Source organism: Nerophis ophidion, linkage group LG10, assembly GCF_033978795.1.
Source record: "Nerophis ophidion isolate RoL-2023_Sa linkage group LG10, RoL_Noph_v1.0, whole genome shotgun sequence".
Classification (NCBI taxonomy): domain Eukaryota; kingdom Metazoa; phylum Chordata; class Actinopteri; order Syngnathiformes; family Syngnathidae; genus Nerophis; species Nerophis ophidion.
Window position 1 is genome coordinate 27,050,880 of NC_084620.1, and position 19,450 is coordinate 27,070,329.

General features: G+C 38.1%; 1 protein-coding gene across 2 annotated transcripts in view; it reads left to right on the plus strand.

The window, feature by feature from the left end:
- The window catches only part of arhgef39 (Rho guanine nucleotide exchange factor (GEF) 39), a 94,228-nt gene that overhangs the window by 52,541 nt on the left and 22,237 nt on the right, over nucleotides 1-19,450 (plus strand). For both annotated transcript variants that reach the window (XM_061913228.1, XM_061913229.1), the window contains exons 6-7: nucleotides 1,784-1,854; nucleotides 9,854-9,982. In XM_061913228.1, coding sequence (XP_061769212.1) covers nucleotides 1,784-1,854; nucleotides 9,854-9,982 — 200 coding nt within the window. The remainder of the gene's footprint in view (nucleotides 1-1,783; nucleotides 1,855-9,853; nucleotides 9,983-19,450) is intronic.

The following is a 19,450-nucleotide window of genomic DNA, read 5'->3' on the forward strand; positions in this document are numbered from 1 at the left end:
TGTATATTGATAAGCTTAGGCTTCATTCACTCTGCAGGGTATGATGCACAATTTGGGTTTTTTGTTAAATCCGAGCTTTTTATGTAATCATTCATATTACCCAAAAAATGTGCAAATGTACTGTATGTCTAATGTGAACTAAATACCTCCGTGATGTATACAAAACATGAAGTCACACACGGAGCCCTGGGTTTTCAAATGTAAACCTCGCCCGATTCTTGTTTGTGTTAGTCTTGTTATATTAATGGTAATTTCCAAAAGTTTGTACAACCAGAATCAATTATCAGTTAATCAATCAAAGTTTATTTGTACAGCCCTAAATCACAAATGCCTCAGAGGGCTGCACAAACCACAACATCATCTGCTCTGATCCCTCATCAGGGCAAGAAAAAACTCAACCCAATGAGGATACCCCCCTGCTTTAACACCTGGACATTTGGCTTCTATTCTTGTTTACAAATTACTGGATAGCCAACTAATTATGACAATAATCATGTTGTGAAATTAATGTGGGCATCCATAATCCATATTATAAAGATGAAGAGTCTGTGGATGCATCAAACTATTGTCTCGTGCTCTCTATCAAAAATATCCGAGCTTTTGGGAATATACTTCCGATTATGTTATCGTCTAATTATCTTTCTTTGCTTTGGTACTAATAAGTAAGACAGGGCGGCTTAATACGTTACTGTGATTTACATTATTTGAAATCTGCTGTAATGATGCTCGTTAGACTGTTTTCTTTGTTATGCGAGTGCTGTAATTAGAATTTCGTCTCAACGCCTTGAAAAAAAGAAATGAGGGCATCCGCTGCTAATAATGCCTGTAATGCATTTGTTCCTACAAGACGATACAAGAAGAGAAGAAACTAGAGTTATTTCTCTTTTTAAGTGTCCCTTAATTGATGTAGGACTAATTGGAGCTTGTTAGGCATTTGTTTCATTCCTAATTACTAATTGACTACGCGCACAATGCCCTCTTCCATGTCCAACAGCCCCCTCCACCTACAGACTCACCAGTGTAAGTGCCTACTCATAAGACATTATGAATTAATGCGTTTAAGGTGTTTGTGCAAGTTTTATAAACAGTTGTGTTCGTCCTTCAGTTCCTCCCAATGAGTGCAGATTGGGATGTTGGATAGATAATCAACAAAACCGTTTTTTGTGTTTATTTTAAGGTGCTGCTCATGCACTATGGTCTGTAAGATACTTAAAGTGATCCATAAGTAATTTTATTGGTTGAATGTTTAAACACCGTGTACAGTTTTTGGTTGAGATAATGTTTTGGGTAACATTTTAGCATTGGTAATTGCCAAAAGGAGGTACATTAGATCTCTCTTTTCGTGAGGGTTATATGACAATTTTTTCTGCAAAATTCATACATATTGGAAAAAGCCTAAATGTCTATTTAAAAAAAAAATCTAAACTATAATATGCTTCAGTTATAAAAAAAAAAAAATAATATATATATATATATATATTATCTCTATATATATATTATGTGTGTATGTCTCTGTCGAAATTTACTCACTTTTTTGTATTTATTTGTGTAATTTGAGTATGAGCTATACCAGTTCAGTAAACAAAAAATATTGATGTTGAACTATTGATGTTCTAAGTTAAGATTCACATGCTCTATTCTTATATATAAGAATATATTTCCCAACATTCTGTGTCATACATTATACATAGATAACAAAGTCACAATAATTGAGCGATTTTTCAATTTACCATCTCAATGTAAAAATTCCAGCAAATGCAGCAATTATTTTATTTCTTCTTAGGTATAGGCGTTTGCTGCAAGAGATGACTGCCAATACATGTCCAGATAACCCAGAGTTCCAACAGCTTTCACGTAAGTGCTTATTTCTTATTGAAGTGCAATATTTTGTCGAGAAATGTACATTCCACCCTTCATTAGAAAGAGATCTAGAGAGATTCCCGACCAACTATTGAAACATTCTGACTGCCACATACCAATTATGTCTTCATGAAGCACACACATTATTATTTTGTAGGGGTGCAACATTTTGTTTTAACAACCAGTAAATTCGGAATTTGTGTTTGCTGACAAGATTCGGGGATGATATTAATTTTTTTGAACAATATGATCCGAAAAGATTCAGTGAGTTGAAATCGATTCAGTAACTTTTTAGCAGTAGTTCTAAGGAATATAAATGGTCTGTATTTTTATAGTGTTTTTTATTATACCTGGAATGATACCCAAAGCGCTTCACACTATACATCACATTCACCACTTCATATACACATTCGCACACTGATGGCGGAAGCTGCCACGCAAGGCGGTAACCACGACATATCAGGAGCAAGGGTAAAAACACTGGCTGTGACGAGGATGGCGGAAGCTGAAATTGAACCTAAAACCCTCGAATTGCTGGCACGGTTGCTGCACCATTCTGACCCCAGTACAAATAGATATATCTATTAATCATTACACTCTTAGTGTTGTTTCTTTTAGGACAGTACCTCCAATCTTAACTTGTTTTGTGGATAAAAGAAAAGTTTCTCTGTTACCATAGGCAAGACCACATAACTGTTCAAGGACATGAGGGGTAAGTTTGTAGGCCTGCACAATATTGGAATGGAGTACAAGACAATCACCAAGAAGCTCAGTGAAAAAGAGACCACTTTTTTTTCAATAATTTTTAAATGGAAGAAATACAAATTTATCCAATGTTTTTGTGCGTTAATGCAGTTGGCGTTAACACTTCTGCTCAAGTGTTCTGCACGGTTATGCCTGGGACGACAGTCAATACATGAATTCATCAAACGATAAATGAAAATGAACTTGATTGCCGTCATCTATAGATTGCGATCTTTGTGCGTGTTAGTTTTCTTCTTCTCTCACTTTTAAACAGGGCACAATAAGATTGACTCTGTGCATCGCTCTCTGCACCTTAGCATTTTTATTCAAGAGCAGAATTAATTGAACGAGCTTACACACATACAGGATGCACAGACATATTTTTGCTCATTGCAAAATCGCTAGTGAGAAGCACTGCAATTTAGCAAAAATTATGAGTAAAAAACATGACTGCAAGCCAAATGTCCTGTGTAGGAATATTTCGACTTCAAACTGAATGGGCAGCATGGGCCAATCAACCAGGACAAATATTTAAAATATAGTAAAAGTACATAAATGCACCCAACTGCAGGAAATATAGTCTTCATGTTTTACATTTTATTTCAGGTTAGCGTGGCAGTTCTTAATTTTTCCCCCCCAATTTTCCTCATGATTTTTTTTTTTTGTATTTAACAATCTTTGTTAACAGAGATTGAAAGTCAATTTTATTTGTATTGTCTGTTTACTTATTTAAAATAGTTAAAAGTGCTAGAACTTCTAATACAATGATACAAATACAAGCTAAAGTTTTCATATATTGAAATGTTCCCACATTATTGCTTACCGGCCTACTGAAACCCACTACTGCCGACCACGCAGTCTGATAGTTTATATATCAATGATGAAATAATAACATTACAACACATGCCAATACGGCCTTTTTAGTTTACTAAATTGTAATTTTAAATTTACCGCAAAGTGTCGTATTGAAAACGTCACGGTATGATGACTCGTATGATGAGGCGTGCATTTGACGTCTCGGGTTATAGCGGACATTATTTTCCAGCCCGATCCAAGCTATAAGTAGTCTGCTTTAATCGCATAATTTAACAGTATTCTGGACATCTGTGTTGCTGAATCTTTTGCAATTTGTTCAATTAATAATGGAGAAGTCATAGTAGAAAGATGGAGGTGGGAAGCTTTTAGCCTTTAACCACACAAACACACGGTGTTTCCTTGTTTAAAATTCCCGGAGGTGAAACTTTACTATGGATCATAGCGGTCAGTCGAACATGGATCCCGACTACATGTCAACCGGCAGTTTTCGTTGAGAAAATTGTGATAATAAGTCGCCTCTTACCGGAGATCAGCAGAGCTTCTGTCCTGCTGCAGCTTCGTGACTTCCCTCAGAGACTGGCGTCAACACTACCGTGGCCACACCCCTCCGACTTTCAGGTACTATTTAACTCACTAAAACACTAGCAACACAATAGGCAGATAAGGGATTTCCCAGAATTATCCTTGTAAATGTTTCTAAAAACATCTCAATCGCTCCCACTGCAATCGCCTTTTTTATTTTTATTTTTACTTTTTTTTTTTTTCTCTCTAATCAAGTCAACTTTATTTATAAAGCACATTTAAAATTTACCACAGGGGTAGCCAAAGTGCTGTACAATGGACAGGTTAAAATATAATACAAGGACTGAGCAAACAACACAACACAAACAGAACATGATAAAAAATAAATACATAAAACATAAAAAACATAAAAACAGATTCACAGCAGGTGTATAATGGGGCACCATTGCAGGATGGATATCACTTAGTGTTAAAAGCCAAAGAATAAAAGTATGTTTTTAAGAGAGATTTAAAAACAGGAAGAGAGGAGGCTTGTCTAACACTCAGAGGTAGGTCGTTCCAGAGCTTGGGAGCAGCAGCGGCGAAAGCTCTGTCACCTCTAAGCTTCAACCTTGTGTCAGGGACCGTCAGTAGCAGCTGATCGGCTGATCTTAGGGATCGAGTGGGGCAGTAAAGCTGAAGGAGGTCGGAGAGATATGTTCGCGCGAGGTTGTTTAGACATTTAAAAGCAAATAGAAGGAGTTTAAAATTGATTCGATAACGCACAGGGAGCCAGTGAAGGGACGCTAATATAGGGGTGATGTGCTCACGTTAGCGGGTCTGTGTTAGCAGACGAGCAGCAGAGTTCTGCACGAGCTGCAGGGGGGCGAGGGAGGCCTGGCTAATGCCTACATACAGGGCACTGCAGTAGTCTAAACGATTCGAGATAAAGGCGTGAATTAATTTCTCAAGATCATGTGCTGACAGAAGCGGTTTCACTTTCGCTATTTGGCATAATTGATAAAAGCTTTTTTGAACGACGCTCTAGACCTTCACTCTAAATTTCCTCATCCACAAATCTTTCATCCTCGCTCCAATTAATGGGGAAAGTGTTAATTTATCGGTCCGAATTGCTCCTGCTGCTGGTGGCTATGATTATAAACAATGTGAGGATGTGAGGAGCTCTCACATCGGTGACGTCACGCGCACATCGTCTGCTACTTCCGGTAAAGGCAAGGCTTTTTTATTAGCGATCAAAAGTTGCAAACTTCATCGTCGATGTTCTATACTAAATCCTTTCAGCAAAAATATGGCAATATCGCGAAATGATCAAGAATGACACATAGAATGGACCTGCTATCCCCGTTTGAATAAGAAAATCTCATTTCAGTAGGCCTTTAATTTGGTCTTAAAATAATGCTGGCAATGACATCGTTTATCAGCAATAATTTGTGCGGCAATATATCTTTGAAAAAATGGTTTTATTGTTCAAGGCCAATGCACTGCACCAGACCTATCTCACAGCTATTACGATCCGTTCCTGGGTTTGGTAGATTGCCTTCACACTTGATCAAATTAACCAACCAGAGTTGCTTTTTACCGGGCCAAATGTTTAAAAGTGTGAATACACCTTAAAGTACAAAAAATGACAACCCCCCAAACTTTTACTGTACCAGTCAGTCACCAGTCAGTTTTGAAAAACCTGAGTTAAGGGGCAAAGAGCAAAGGGCAGCACGGTGACACAAGGGTTAGTGCATGTGCCTCAAAACTCGAAGGTCCTTAGTTTGATCCCGGGGTCAGGGTCTTTCTGTGCTGAGTTTGTATGTTCTCCCTGTGAATGCGTGGGTTCCCTCTGGGCACTCCGGCTTCCTCCCACCTTCAAAGACATGCACCTGGGAATAGGTTGATTGGCCACACTAAATTGGCCCTAGTGTGTGAATGTAAGTGTGAATGATGTCTGTCTGTGTTGGCACTGTGATGAGGTGGCGACTTGTCCAGGGTGTACCCCGCCTTCTGCCCAAATGCAACTGAGATAGGCTCCAGCACCCCTGCGCAACCCTGATAGGGACAAGCAGTAGAAAATGGATTGAAGGGGCAAAGATATTGTTCACCTATCCTTTCATTCCCCATTCGTTGTTATTGTCACAACAGTGCTTTGGCTAGTTGAGAAATTAAAGTGAGGCAAAGCTCACTGTAAGTGCAACTTTTAGTTTAATGTTGATTTTGATATAATTAATTGGGAATGGATCAGAGGATATTAAGCCAGCGCCATATTAATAAATAAAACCCTCCAACATCAACACAAGTCCCGATAATGACTCATTTCAGTCGTCAAATAAACAGTGAAGCTGACTGAAGTGCGGATGTACACAAGGAATTATTTATGTGTATCAATTAAAATCTCATCGCTGATGTGCTGCCTTTGCTTACAAATTAAAACAGCCCCTGACTCTAAGATGAAGGTACATATCTAAAAGTGCTCCACCATCGCCTCTTCCTCTTCTCATTAGTGGTCTGTTTTTAAACTCTGCTCCTTCATATGAGGGCTGAGTGTATTTGTGTGTGTGTTTGTAAGGGTGGGGGGAGTAGATCGTCAGCCTGATGGTATTGTAAAGGGAATGGTTAAAAAAAAAATTAAAGAAAATTATATATATATATATATATATATATATATATATATATATATATATATATATATATATATATATATATATATATTCCAGATGAATCACAATGAATCTAATTAAGGGAAAAAGTACATCCTAAAAAGACTTTGTTGTTGTTTTCTCTTGTGCTGCTCTGTTGTTTTCCCCCCTGAAGCTTCTCGTTTCACGTTGCTTGCATTCTTGCTCAATTTTAATTGTTATAATTGCAGCACTTTGGGACTTTTTACTGTCCTGCTTACAATTTGACTGAAGCATAACTCTGATGCAGTAACAAGTTATAGCTCGAGAAATGAAGCTCAGCCTTTGAAACGCTGAAAGTTGTTGCAGTGCTTGTGCTGTGGTGAAACACTATACAGTAAATAAAATGCTTCAACAATTGGAAGATTTTTTCAGCGTGTCTAATGGGCTGGATGTATTATTAATGCCTCGGTCAGATCTCCTGTGAAGAATACGGTAATTAGAAGTTGTTGTTTTTGTGGGGTAGCTAATGTAAAATATTCCAAGCACGCACAACAAAAGGGGAAAAGTCTACATGCATGCCTTGTTTGCTTTACATTGTAATTGTTGTGAAGTTAAGCGAGCCAATTAGGCTGTGATTATTTTAGTAGAGAGTGAGACAAGTCGCCGGGAGGCATCCAGTGTTTTGTTCCTCAGAACAAAAGTGAATATTGTGCTTATAATTGTAATTCAGTTTAACTCGTTCAGTAGTTACTTCAAATGTGTTTATGATGCAACTTTAAGAGTTGAAGCCAATTTTCATGACAGGGTGAGATTGTCAGATTTTGCTTTGTAGTAGTAATTGTAAAAAAAAATAAAGTGAAAAAATCACCACAATGTTAAAAGGACAATGGAATTTAAGTTATTAATTGAAGATTTATTTTGGTTGTCTTTTCACTCATTTGTTAGGAATAAAGTGAGTGAAATTGTGTAGAAAATAAAAAATCCCATTAACTTTTTTGTTCACATGAAGCTTTCGTACATATTTAACTCTTAATTCTAGTGGATTTTCTGTGGCAGAATTCAGGTTAATACTGCTAAGCTTTTATTTTGAAACTTATTTTACACTGAACAGGAAGTCACCATGCTCACATTTTAAAACTTTGCAACTGGACAGTAGTTCTGTCTGTCGCTGTTATCATTTCATGCTTTTTCGCGATAATGATGCTAACAGTTATACAACACATGTCGACATGAACGGACACATTTTTCATAAAAAGGAAACCGTATGTCGACAAAAGCGATCAACCATGTACTGTATTTTCACGTTGACTTCAGTGGCTACCTTGTTATTAATACAAATAACTCAGTGGACCAGAACTAAATGAGTGGGTCCATGGCACAGGAGGCAGGTTGTCAACATAAGCACGAACAACTTAAGCAGGTGAGCAAGATTCCTTACCACCGGACTACACCCTGGACTGGTCGCCAATCAATCACAAGGAACATATAGAACTCTATTGAAACTTTATAAAACATACTTGAATATGGTTAATAATTAAAAAAAAATATATAATAATGCTCATTAATAATAATAATAATAAGAAGAAGAAGAACTTAAGAAAAATGTATTTGTACTTCTTAGTGGCCTTAGAATAACCTGATGACTTATCATTTAATTTCCATTCTAAATAGATTTTTAATACAGCAACACATTGTTTGATATGTTTGAGGTGCACATGTTTGAACTACAATTTATCGATATTGGTCAACAAGAATCAGTCAGCTGGTGTTCATGTTGCTATAGTTGTCCTGTGCATTTAAAAGTAACAATGTTTACCTCGGAGCTCTAGGTTTAGCGGACCATTCCATGTTTCCCTTATTATTATTGGTGGATGTCTGGAAAATTTGATAAATAATAAACAATACAATTCAAGTGGAAATTAAAAAATACTTTATTATGGATGTTATTTAATATTTTGTACTTTTAAATAGTTTTTAAACATTCTATACTTATTTTTTATAATTATTTAAAGGCCTACTGAAACCCACTACTACCCACTACGCAGTCTGATAGTTTATACATCAGTGATGAAATATTAGCATTGCAACACATGCCAATACGGCTTTTTTAGTATACTAAATTACAATTTTAAATTTCCCGGGAGTTTCGTCTTGAAAATGTTGTGTAATGATGATGTGTACGCGTGACGTCACAGGGTTTTAGGAAGTGTGAGCGCTACGCACACACACAGGTAAAAGTCGTCTGCTTTAACGGACATCTGTGTTGCTAAATCTTTTGCAATTTGTTCAATTAATATTGGAGAAGTCACAGTAGAAAGATGGAGTTGGGAAGCTTTAGCCTTTAGCCACACAAACACACGGTGTTTCCTTGTTTAAAATTCCCGGAGGTGAAAATTTACTATGGATCACAGCGCGGTCAAACAGACATGGATCCAGACCAAATGTCAACCAGCAGGTTTCGGTGAGAAAATTGTGGTTTAAAAGTCAGTTCTTACCGGATAAAAGCTGAGCTTGTGCCGTCCGTAGCTGCCGTCGACTTTCCTGAGACATTGGGGTCAACACCCGGCCGTGGACACACCCTTCCGACTATCAGGTACTATTTAACTCACTAAAACACTAGCAATCCAATAGAAGGATAAGGGATTTCCCAGAATTATCCTAGTAAATGTCTTTAAAAACATCGGAATACGTCCCAATGCTATCGTTTTTTGTTTTTTTTTAACTTTTATTTATTTTTTTTATTTTTTTCTAGTCCGTCGCTATCAATATCCTCAAACACAAATTTTTCATCCTCGCTCAAATTAATCGAGAAATTGTCGTTTTCTCGGTCCGAATAACTGTTTTTGTTGGAGACTCCCATGAAAATCAATGTGAATATATGAGGAGCCATCAACATGTGACGTCATCGTCTGCGACTTCCGGTAAAGGCGAGACTTTTTCAGGAAGCACCAAAATGGGCGAACTTTATCGTCGATTTTCTCTACTAAATCCTCCCAGCAAAACTATGGTAATATCGCGAAATGATTAAGTATGACACATAGAATGGACCTGCTATTCCCGTTTAAATAAGAAAATCTCATTTCAGTAGGCCTTTAAAGATGTTAGATATTTTTCAAATATTAATTTGTGGTTACATTTTATTCTATTGTGAATAATGTGCAGTTCTTTGGATGTTATTTTTCTCTGACATCCCAACTTCAAGCAATGGTCAAGTGTGTTCCATTACTAACTCTTATCGACAACTACTGTAATTGGCAAATACATGGTTGATTTAACAAATACCATGGTGTGTGTGTTTGCCACAGGGGCGGTGGCTGCAGTGGAACTGCTGCACCAGCGCATCCAGAACAACACTCGGTGCCATGAGAACCACCTGCAGCTTTGCCGGGTGCAGAAACTGCTGAAGGGGCGAAAGACGAAGGTGTTTGCTGCAGGTTAGAGCCTCTGATCACTTATTCTTTTCATCTCATTCAAGGAGCACCTCAAACCACCCCTCTGTATCTGTTGTTGTGTCCTGTGGGATTCGTGAAGGAGTTGCAAGCCAAGTGTAGACACACAAAAGAACGTTCTCTAATTATAGAGGAATTATCTAGGTTATTTGAATACTTTTTTATACTATTCAGTGCAACCTGTTGTCCACCTGAAAACAATACAAACAATGATTCTTCCTTTCCCTTAACTTTCCTCTTGTACAATTATTTCCGCCCTTCTGTTGTCTTTCTACTTGTGGAGCGGTGGCCCTTTTCTCCCCGCCACTCCCCCTCCTGTTGTTGATCCCCGGGGACTTTGGCCTCCTCGTTGCTCCGCTCGCCCTGTCAATCTCCCCCGGGACCAATTAGGGCTCAGTCTCATCTCGTGGACCTGCAGATAAAAAGGCAGCCAAAGTGTGTGTGTTTTTTACATATGGGTAATGCATGTGTGTGTGCCAAGCTACAGGAGTGTTTGTTTAGTGGGATATGCAAGCTTTTTGTGTGTGTGTGTGTGTGTGTGTGTGTGTGTGTGTGTGTGTATGTGTGTGTGTGTGTGTGTGTGTGTGTGTGTGTGTGTGTAGGCTCAGAGCAAAGCGGCAAATAGCGACGCATCTCTAATGCTGATGTGGGAAGTTTTCAAAAGCGCCTTTCATTCAAGTTCTCAGGCCCCTCTGCTGCCTTTCCAGCCAATAAACCCCCAGTCCCACTAGGCAGACTTCAGAGCGGCAGCAGCCTCACACCGATCTATTTCGCTTCCACCCCACTAGCATCACCATCTAATGTAGGGGAAAAGCAAAACCTCTGCCATTTACAGATGAGACGCGTCAGGCTCCTCAGCTGTATTAAGTAGCTCTGTAGGAGATTGAGAGGGGCGGGGGGCTACTGTGAGACATAAAGCTTGAATCAATGGGACATCGATACAGCAGACAGAGGCCATGCTTCCGGAGGAGAATACAGATGGCTCCTTAAATTTAAAACAAAGATATTGCACATTTTGGCATATTTCAGGTGCCTCTTGAGAAAATATTGTATGCTCAATATAATAATGCCATAGTAGCATCACTACCACACAAGGATTTAAAGGAAGGCCAATTGATAGTGAGAAAGATCAAAATATGGTTGCTGATCAGACATAATAATCGTTTTTTCAATGAATTACACTTCTGTCAATTGTGTAAGAGTTATTGCCTTTGGCCAATTGATGGAGTGGCAGAGTTGCTGTTGACTCTTTTACCTAGCTTGTTCTCTGAAGGCAATCCACATACTGATCAGTGAAAAACATGAGATGAGAAGAAGTTTAGAAAACGTTAATCTCTGTTAGTTACAGATTAGATAATAGATTAAAATTAGTGCTGTTGAATGATTAAAATCTTTAATCAGATTAATCACAACTAAATATCTTTTATTTTTGATCATAGTAATACTGTAACGTGTAGGGCTTCATTCACAAAGTTTGATCTATTCATTTGATTACAAGAAATATTAGATTTGTATTCTATTGCTTTGATTAATTGTTTAATGAGAGTATTTATTACAAATGTATAAAAAACATACCACATGCAGTGCCTCGACCTTAAACATAGTTTCTGCATTGCTCTTGCACAAAAGCGCACATGAGCGGTATGAGTGTGGGTACAGTGATCTATGTGGCAGCAAACCGCGGATAGTTGTAGTTTTGTTTTCTTTGTTTGTTTTTTTTCATTAATGCACACATGTTGAAAATGCAATTTCAATTGATTTTTATTAAACATTTTTCTTTATTGGATTTTTAACATATAGAGTCTTGAAATACAATTAAACAAAACAAATGTGTTTTTTTTCTCCCTTAATCAAGTAACCCAGAGAAATGATATATAAAATAAAAATAATAAATAAGGAAACAATTTTGGATTAGAAAAAAATATATTTGCATCAGTCAAATAAGTACAGGCGAATGTTGACATGAAGACACAGACAACTGCACTCCTGAATGTCCCCGACACGCTGCAGTAATACACAAAAGCAGGCAAAGAGCTCATCAATTAGCTATCTTTGAAATACTTTTCGATCAGGGTTAAAATTGAGGTCAGTCTTTTTTTTACATATTTTAGGAAACTACCCCTTACTTCCTGAATCTTCACAGAACAACTGTTCAATATCAGCCTAATTTTCTCCAGTTTGAGAAAATACAGAATATCTTTAATCCAGCAGGTATGGCAAGGAGGCGCTGTTGCCTTCCAGTTTAAGACAATTAATCTTTTAGCTGACAAAGTAGTGAATGCTACACGATTCTTTTTGAAAGTGCTAAGTGTGGATGACTGAGGTGCTCCGCCTAATAGTCCACAGATGTGCAGATATCTAAAAAAGTGTTGCTTAAAGACTGAAAATTCATCACAACGTTGCTGGAAAGAGGCAAAAGTGTATATCTTAAATGTTGTTGATCCCCAGACTTGACCATCTTAAAAAGGCATTATTATCAAAAGAGGGAAGGAAAGCATGATTAGCTTGATGATGGGTGCAAGACTAAGAATATAGTCTGTAAACCAAAATAGCGCTTGAACTGAACCCAAATTCTGAATGAGGTTTTTGCCATTGGATTTGTCCATTGGGATTAAATGCTTTATCCATCCATCTTCTACCGCTTGTCCCTTTCGGGGTTGCGAGGGGTATCTCGTCTGCATTCGGGCGGGAGGCGGACAAGTCGCCACCACATCGCAGGACCAACACAGATAGACGGACAACTTTCACACTCACATTCACACACTAGAGACACTAAACTGTTGCCAATCAACCTATCCCCAGGTGCATGTCTTTGGAGTTGGGAGAAAGCCGGAGTACCCGGAAGGAACCCACGCAGTCACGGGGAGAACATGCAAACTCCACACGGAAAGATCTCGTTCTGGCCATTTTCGGGTCCTAATAGGCTGTCAAAGTGTACCAACTTTGACAGTACATACTCAGACTTCTTTTGTCTAGGTGAGATGCGTGATTAATGATCAAGAATAAACTTCCAGGGAGGAGGGAAGCAAGAAAACTGCAACCCATTCAAGGATGTAAACATAGAGACACATTGTCCCTATGGCTTTAGTTAGAAAAAGTGCCAACAAAACACAAAAAAAGGTCACATCAGCCATGCTCAGCCGGAAGTCCCTGTTCAATTTCAATGTTGATGACGTGTATTTATTAGAAAAGAAGAACGACCGTTATAGCAATCTGAAAAATATTTATTTTAACTATCCATCCATCCATCCATTTCCTACCGCTTGTCCCTTTGGGTCTTCCCTAAAATACACAATGAGGGTATGAAGTGTGCATCCATCCATCTAATTATTATCGCTTGTCCTTTTGGGGCCGCGGGGGGTGCTGTAGCCTATCTCAGTTGCGTTCGGCCAGAAGGCAGGGTACATACACCCTGGACAAGTCGCCACCTCATTGCAGGTCCAACACAGATTGACAGACAACATTCATACTCACATTCACCGGAGGGAACCCACACAGTCACGGGGAGAACATTCAATCTCCACACAGAAAGATCCCGAGCCCAGGATTGAACCCAGGACTACTCAGGACCTTCGTATTGTGAGGCACGTGCCCTGTCCACCGTGCTGCCCGCTATAAAGTGTGTTTTACCCAAATACTTGATTAATCGAACAAACTAATCGATATATTTATTGATTACTAAATAATCAATAGCTGCAGCCTTAATCGTGTTTCATTTTGCACCAGAGGAAGGGAATATATTTGGATATAATAACATGCTTAGTAAACACCTTAACATAATTTCTATGTTAAAAAAAACAGTGTAATTTGAGTATGAGATATCAAGGTCTAAATTAATATGGATAAATGTTTGTTTTTATCGACAATGTTTGTTTACAAACATTTATCCATCCATCCATTTTTTACCGGTTGTCCCTTTTTGGGTCGAGTGCTGGATCCTATCTCAGCTGCATTCAGGCGGAAGGTGGGGTAGAACCTGGACATATTAATTTAAAACTGTTTATCCTGTTGTGTTATTGACGTGGATTTTCAAGATGGATGTGCTTTGGTAAAAAGAAAACACCTTCCTTTGATTCTTAGTTTTTTTATAGTTCTGCCATGGCTATGTTTTTATACAAAAAGGTTGTATCAAGAGAGCTTCAGTTTTTTACTTCTTTGTTTCTGCATTGTGTCACCACCGGATCAACTGGACATTAGCGCAAGCACAACATTTCAGGGATTTTTATTTGCACTGTAAATGGGAATTGAGTTGAACATTTTGATCCGAATGATGATTATAGTGGATTAATTACCGGTAACAGCGTTAATTTTGAAAAATAAAAATAAAAAATACCACACTTTTCTTCTTCGTTGATACACAATATACATTACGTGTCAGCGCTCGATAGCAGAGGCTAGCAACAAAGTTTATTGATTTAATTTAAAGAAAAATAAAAAGGTATTTTCACTAAAGCCCTGCAAGCACGATATCAACTTATTGTAAAATGTGAGGCAGCGAACACATAGCCCTAAATATTTTCAGACTCCAGATAAGTAAGCTCATGTCTGACAAATATACATACTTGCTGGTTACATTTTTGCAGACAATGAAAGTGCTTGACTTTACAGATAATATCCCCTTTAAAAGTAAATACAGCCAACTTGAATTCATAAGCGTGTTTACGTTCAGAGCAGTGGTAGTTATGGTAGGTGGCAACATAGTGTTTCATGTTTACCATTTGATTACATCTTCTTGCAATCATATAAGAATGTTGAGATAATAGTGTTGAAATAATAGTGACATACTCCGGGCGGTATAGCTCGGTTGGTAGAGTGGACGTGCCAGCAACCTGTGGGTTGCCGGTTCAATTCCCGCTTCCGCCATCCTTGTCACTGCTGTTGTGTCCTTGGGCAAAACACTTTACCCACCTGCTCCCAGTGCCACCCACACTGGTTTAAATGTAACTTAGATATTGGGTGTCACTATGTAAAGTGCTTTGAGTCACTAGAGAAAAGCGCTATATAAATATAATTCACTTCACTTCATTACTCAAGGTGCATCTGCCGTCAAACTCCGCTTTGTCAGTCATGAAAGTTAACTTTGTTTAACTGTCAGCAGTTACAGATGTTCGTCTTGTTTTAAAGGTTTTTACTACATTCTGTGAAAGAACACAATGTTTTAAGGGGGGAAATTAGCTTGTTGGAGCTGAATACTGTAAACCAACTTACTTAAATACATGCCACATCTGGCCTGTCCTCATTCTGTCACATCTCTGTGCCTCTTGTTATTGCTCTACAGTACAGAGGAACAGGACCCTTTGTAGATCAACCTTTTATTTCCTGCCCCACCTTTCCTCAACCCCCCACCTGGACTTGCCCCAAAGACTTTGTAGTGTGAGCTGAGGTGCTCTTTGACAAGGAGAACTGAAAAACCTTTACATGGAGAGGAGTGCTTGGCACCTCCTGCTCTTTGAATGCTCTGTTGCCTCAAAGCCCAGCGGATGGTCAAATGCTAGCAGGGAGTCTGGGAAAAGCTCTTGGACAAAGAGTCCTCTTCACTTTCTGTATCAAACTTCTCAGACTCTGAACAAATTCTGTCAAGGTACAGCTGATAAAAAACGATATTAATACAAAACCCAAAACCAGTGAAGTTGGCACATTGTGCAAATCGTAAATAAAAACAGAATACAATGATTTTTAAATCCTTTTCAACTTATATTCAATTTAATAGACTGCAAAGACAAGATATTTAACGTTAAAACTGGAAAACTTAATTTTTTGCAAATATTAGCTCATTTGGAATTTGATGCCTGCAACAGGTTTTAAAAAAAGCTGGCACAAGTGGCAAAAAATACTGAGATAGGTGAGGAATGCTCATCAAACACTTAGTTTGAGCATCGTGAACGGGCTAATTGGGAACAGGTGGGTGCCATGATTGGGTATACAAGCAGCTTCCATGAAATGCTCTGTCATTCACAAGCAAGGATGGGGCAAGGGTCACCACTTTGTGAACACATGCGTGAGCAAATTGTCCAACACTTAAAGAACAACATTTCTCAACGAGCTATTGCAAGGAATCTAGGGATTTCACCATCCACGGTCCATAACATCATCAAAAGTTTCAGAGAGTCTGGAGAAATCACTGGATTTCGGACCTTCGATCCCTCAGGGGGCAATGCATCAAAAACCTACGTCAGTGTATAAAGGATATCACCACATGGGCTCAAGAACACTTCAGAAAATCACTGTCAGTAATAAGAATAGGAATAAGAAATACTTTATTAATAATCTTCGAGGGGAAATTAAAACTACAGTTTGTCGCTACATCTGTAAGTGCATGTTAAAACTCCACTATCCAAAGCCATTTATTAACAACACCTAGAAACGCTGCAGGTTTCACTGGGCCTGAGCTCATCTAAGATGGACTGATGAAAAGTGTTCTGTGATGGTATGGAGGTATATTAGTGCCCAAGGCATGGGTAGCTTACGCATCTGGAAGGCATTATTAATACTGAAAAGTACATACAGGTTTTGGAGCAACATATGTTGCCATCCAAGCGAAGTATTTTTCATTAACCCCACTGCTTATTTTAGCATGACAATGCCAAGCCACATTCAGCACGTTACAACAGTGTGGCTTTGTAGTAAAAGAGTGTGGGTACTAGACTGGCCTGCCTGTAGTCCAGACCTGTCTGCCATTGAAAATGTGTGGCGCATTATGAAGCCTAAAATACCACAACGGAGACCCCGGACTGTTAAACAACTTAAGCTGTACATCAAGCAAGAATGGGAAAGAAAATTTGGTCTCCTCAGTTCGCAAACGTTTACTGAGTGTTGTTCAAAGGAATGACCATGTAACACAGTGGTAAAATTGCCCCTGTGCCAACGTTTTTGCAATGTGTTGCTACCATTTAATTCAACGTTAATTATTAGCAAAAAATAATTAAGTTTCTGAGTTCAACCTTAAAATAGCTTGTCTTTGCAGTCTATCCAATTGAATATAAGTTCAATTATATTAGGTTTTTTATTTCCCATTTACACAACGCACCAACTTCACTGGTTTTGGGTTTTGTAACTCACTCAATCTTGTGTATGTCGACACCTCTCGGACTTGTGGACGGACGTTCACATAAGCGGTTTGTTCACATAAACATATTCCCTTTGAATATTGAAAGGCTTCTGTTTATATGTGTTGAATTTGACCTTTTTTTTTCACTTGCCATCATTTTGATTTAAACGCGCATATATATTTGAAACCAAACTGAAGGGAATAAGGATAAACTGGTATATTTAGTATTTAAACACATGTTATTATATACAACCAACAATAAGGCGTCATTTTCGAGGGAAGACCCTGTAGGTTCTATAGCACGCACACACACACACATGCACACACACACACACAAACAGGTTTTGGAGATTGTAATTCATTCATTAATTGGGATTGGATTGGCATAACATACATTTCACATGTATGTTCTTTGAATTTACATCAATGATGTTAAAGTAAGACTTTGTAACTACTTACTTACATTTTGAAAATGCTGGTTGGAACTCCATATATTGCTCCCGCTGACCATTGTTTTTTCAATGTGGTTGAGCGATGGATGTTCACGAACAACTTTGATTGGCTTTAAGTGAACCTTGAGAACTGATTCCCAATTACTATCGTGTACTATTCTGATAATTAATGCTCATTCTTCAGAAAAAGAGCCATTTGAAATATTTGATCAGCCAGCCAGCGTATAGCAGTTGTTTTGCTTTGCATATTATTTAGCTATTTTATTAAATGTTATGGTTGTGTATATTTGACACCCCCTCTCCCTCCCCCATTTATAGAACCCTCCAGTGAGCTGCTCAGAAAGACGAGTGACGGGTTGGAGACCCCTACAAAAAATATTTTATTAGTAGGATGGGAGGATACGCTAGCACTTTTTAGTCATTGCACTTAAGAAGTACAAATCGGTCTTTCAGGCGTAAACAATCTAAAAAAAAATGGAATTGGTGCATTTTGTTAGTTACTGTGGTAGAATCCACGTTATGACTGACATGCATTTATTTGAAGGTTGACGAGGAAGTTACTGTGATTTGGTATCTGCACTGTGTATCTCGACAATAGTTATGTCGCTGTTGTCGTTCCACGCTGCTTAGTAACAAAGATAATGTTACAATACCTTAAATGTCAACACAAATCCATTTTTGATATAAATAATTCCTTTGGATCTCAATTTTATGTCAACAAAAGCAGTCAACTATGTGCTGTATATCGACCTAAAGCAGGCTCTTTAGTACTTAAGTATTAAGAAGAGCACGGTATACCAGAACTTGATGAATTGGTCGACATAGGTAGGTTGTCGACTGAAGTGGGTTCCACTATAGTAAACAAATGTGTCACTTTTTATCTTGTCTGTTAATACACATACTTTACCTTGACGTGTGTAATGCATCCGTTTCAAGAGAGTGGACAACAGCAGCTTTCCGATGCTTGAGCGAACACGCAACACATTACTGCTCAAGCATGACTTAAAAGTGATGGCATGTTCTGTTGTTCTGTTATCATGCATCAACTTGATTTATAAAGAAAACTAATCCAAAGACTCACCAGCTGTTTCATCTTTTTACAAAAGAAAAAATGTCCGTCAAAATCGCAAATTAATTTTCAAACTGCCACAGTCCAGAATAATTTGATATGAGATGCATTTGATAGCACTCATTCTCAACTCATCAGTTGCAATTTGCGGGATAATCTGTATATTCTTTCTGCCCAATAAGCAATGGAAATGAAGTGTAGTGCAGTTTTGTTCAGCTTGGCACTTTTATAAAAAAAAAAAGAAAAACTATTTTTTTTTTATAAAAGTTGTATTTTTGGATTCTGTTTTTATTAGGGGTGGTTGTGTTGAGTCTCGGTGAGTTTGCAGGCCAAAGAAGTGCCTAGTAACATCTGTGGGAAGCTAAGATTGAGAGGAGTTTAGAATGTTCCTTGAAAATATTTGAAAATTAACAACAAATTGATCAGTGTTTTTCCCCAAAATCAATCTACAAAATATTGTCACAGTCCCCAATTGTAACAGTTAATGTACTCGTGCCATTTATAAGCTATAAGCTTAGTACCAAAACTTGTCTGCTTAAAATGACGTCAACACACATGGTTGACAACATTTCTATGAAAAATGGGATTAACATGTATTGTAGTATTAATATTTTAATTGTTATGAAACAACAACTGCAACCCAACTGCTGTTGAGTAACACCGCATGAAAATGTGTACTGTGTTTTCCATTCCAGTAGAAAGTAAGTTCTGAAATAAAAGCATGGTAATAGGGCTGCAATGATTAGTCGACTATAAAATTTGCTGGCAATAGTCATCACTCGTGTTTTTCCGTGCGAAAGTGGAAAATCAACACCAGTGATAACATTTAAAATATAAGGATATTTCCTCTTTTTCTTGTTTAAAACATGAATACCTTGCCCATT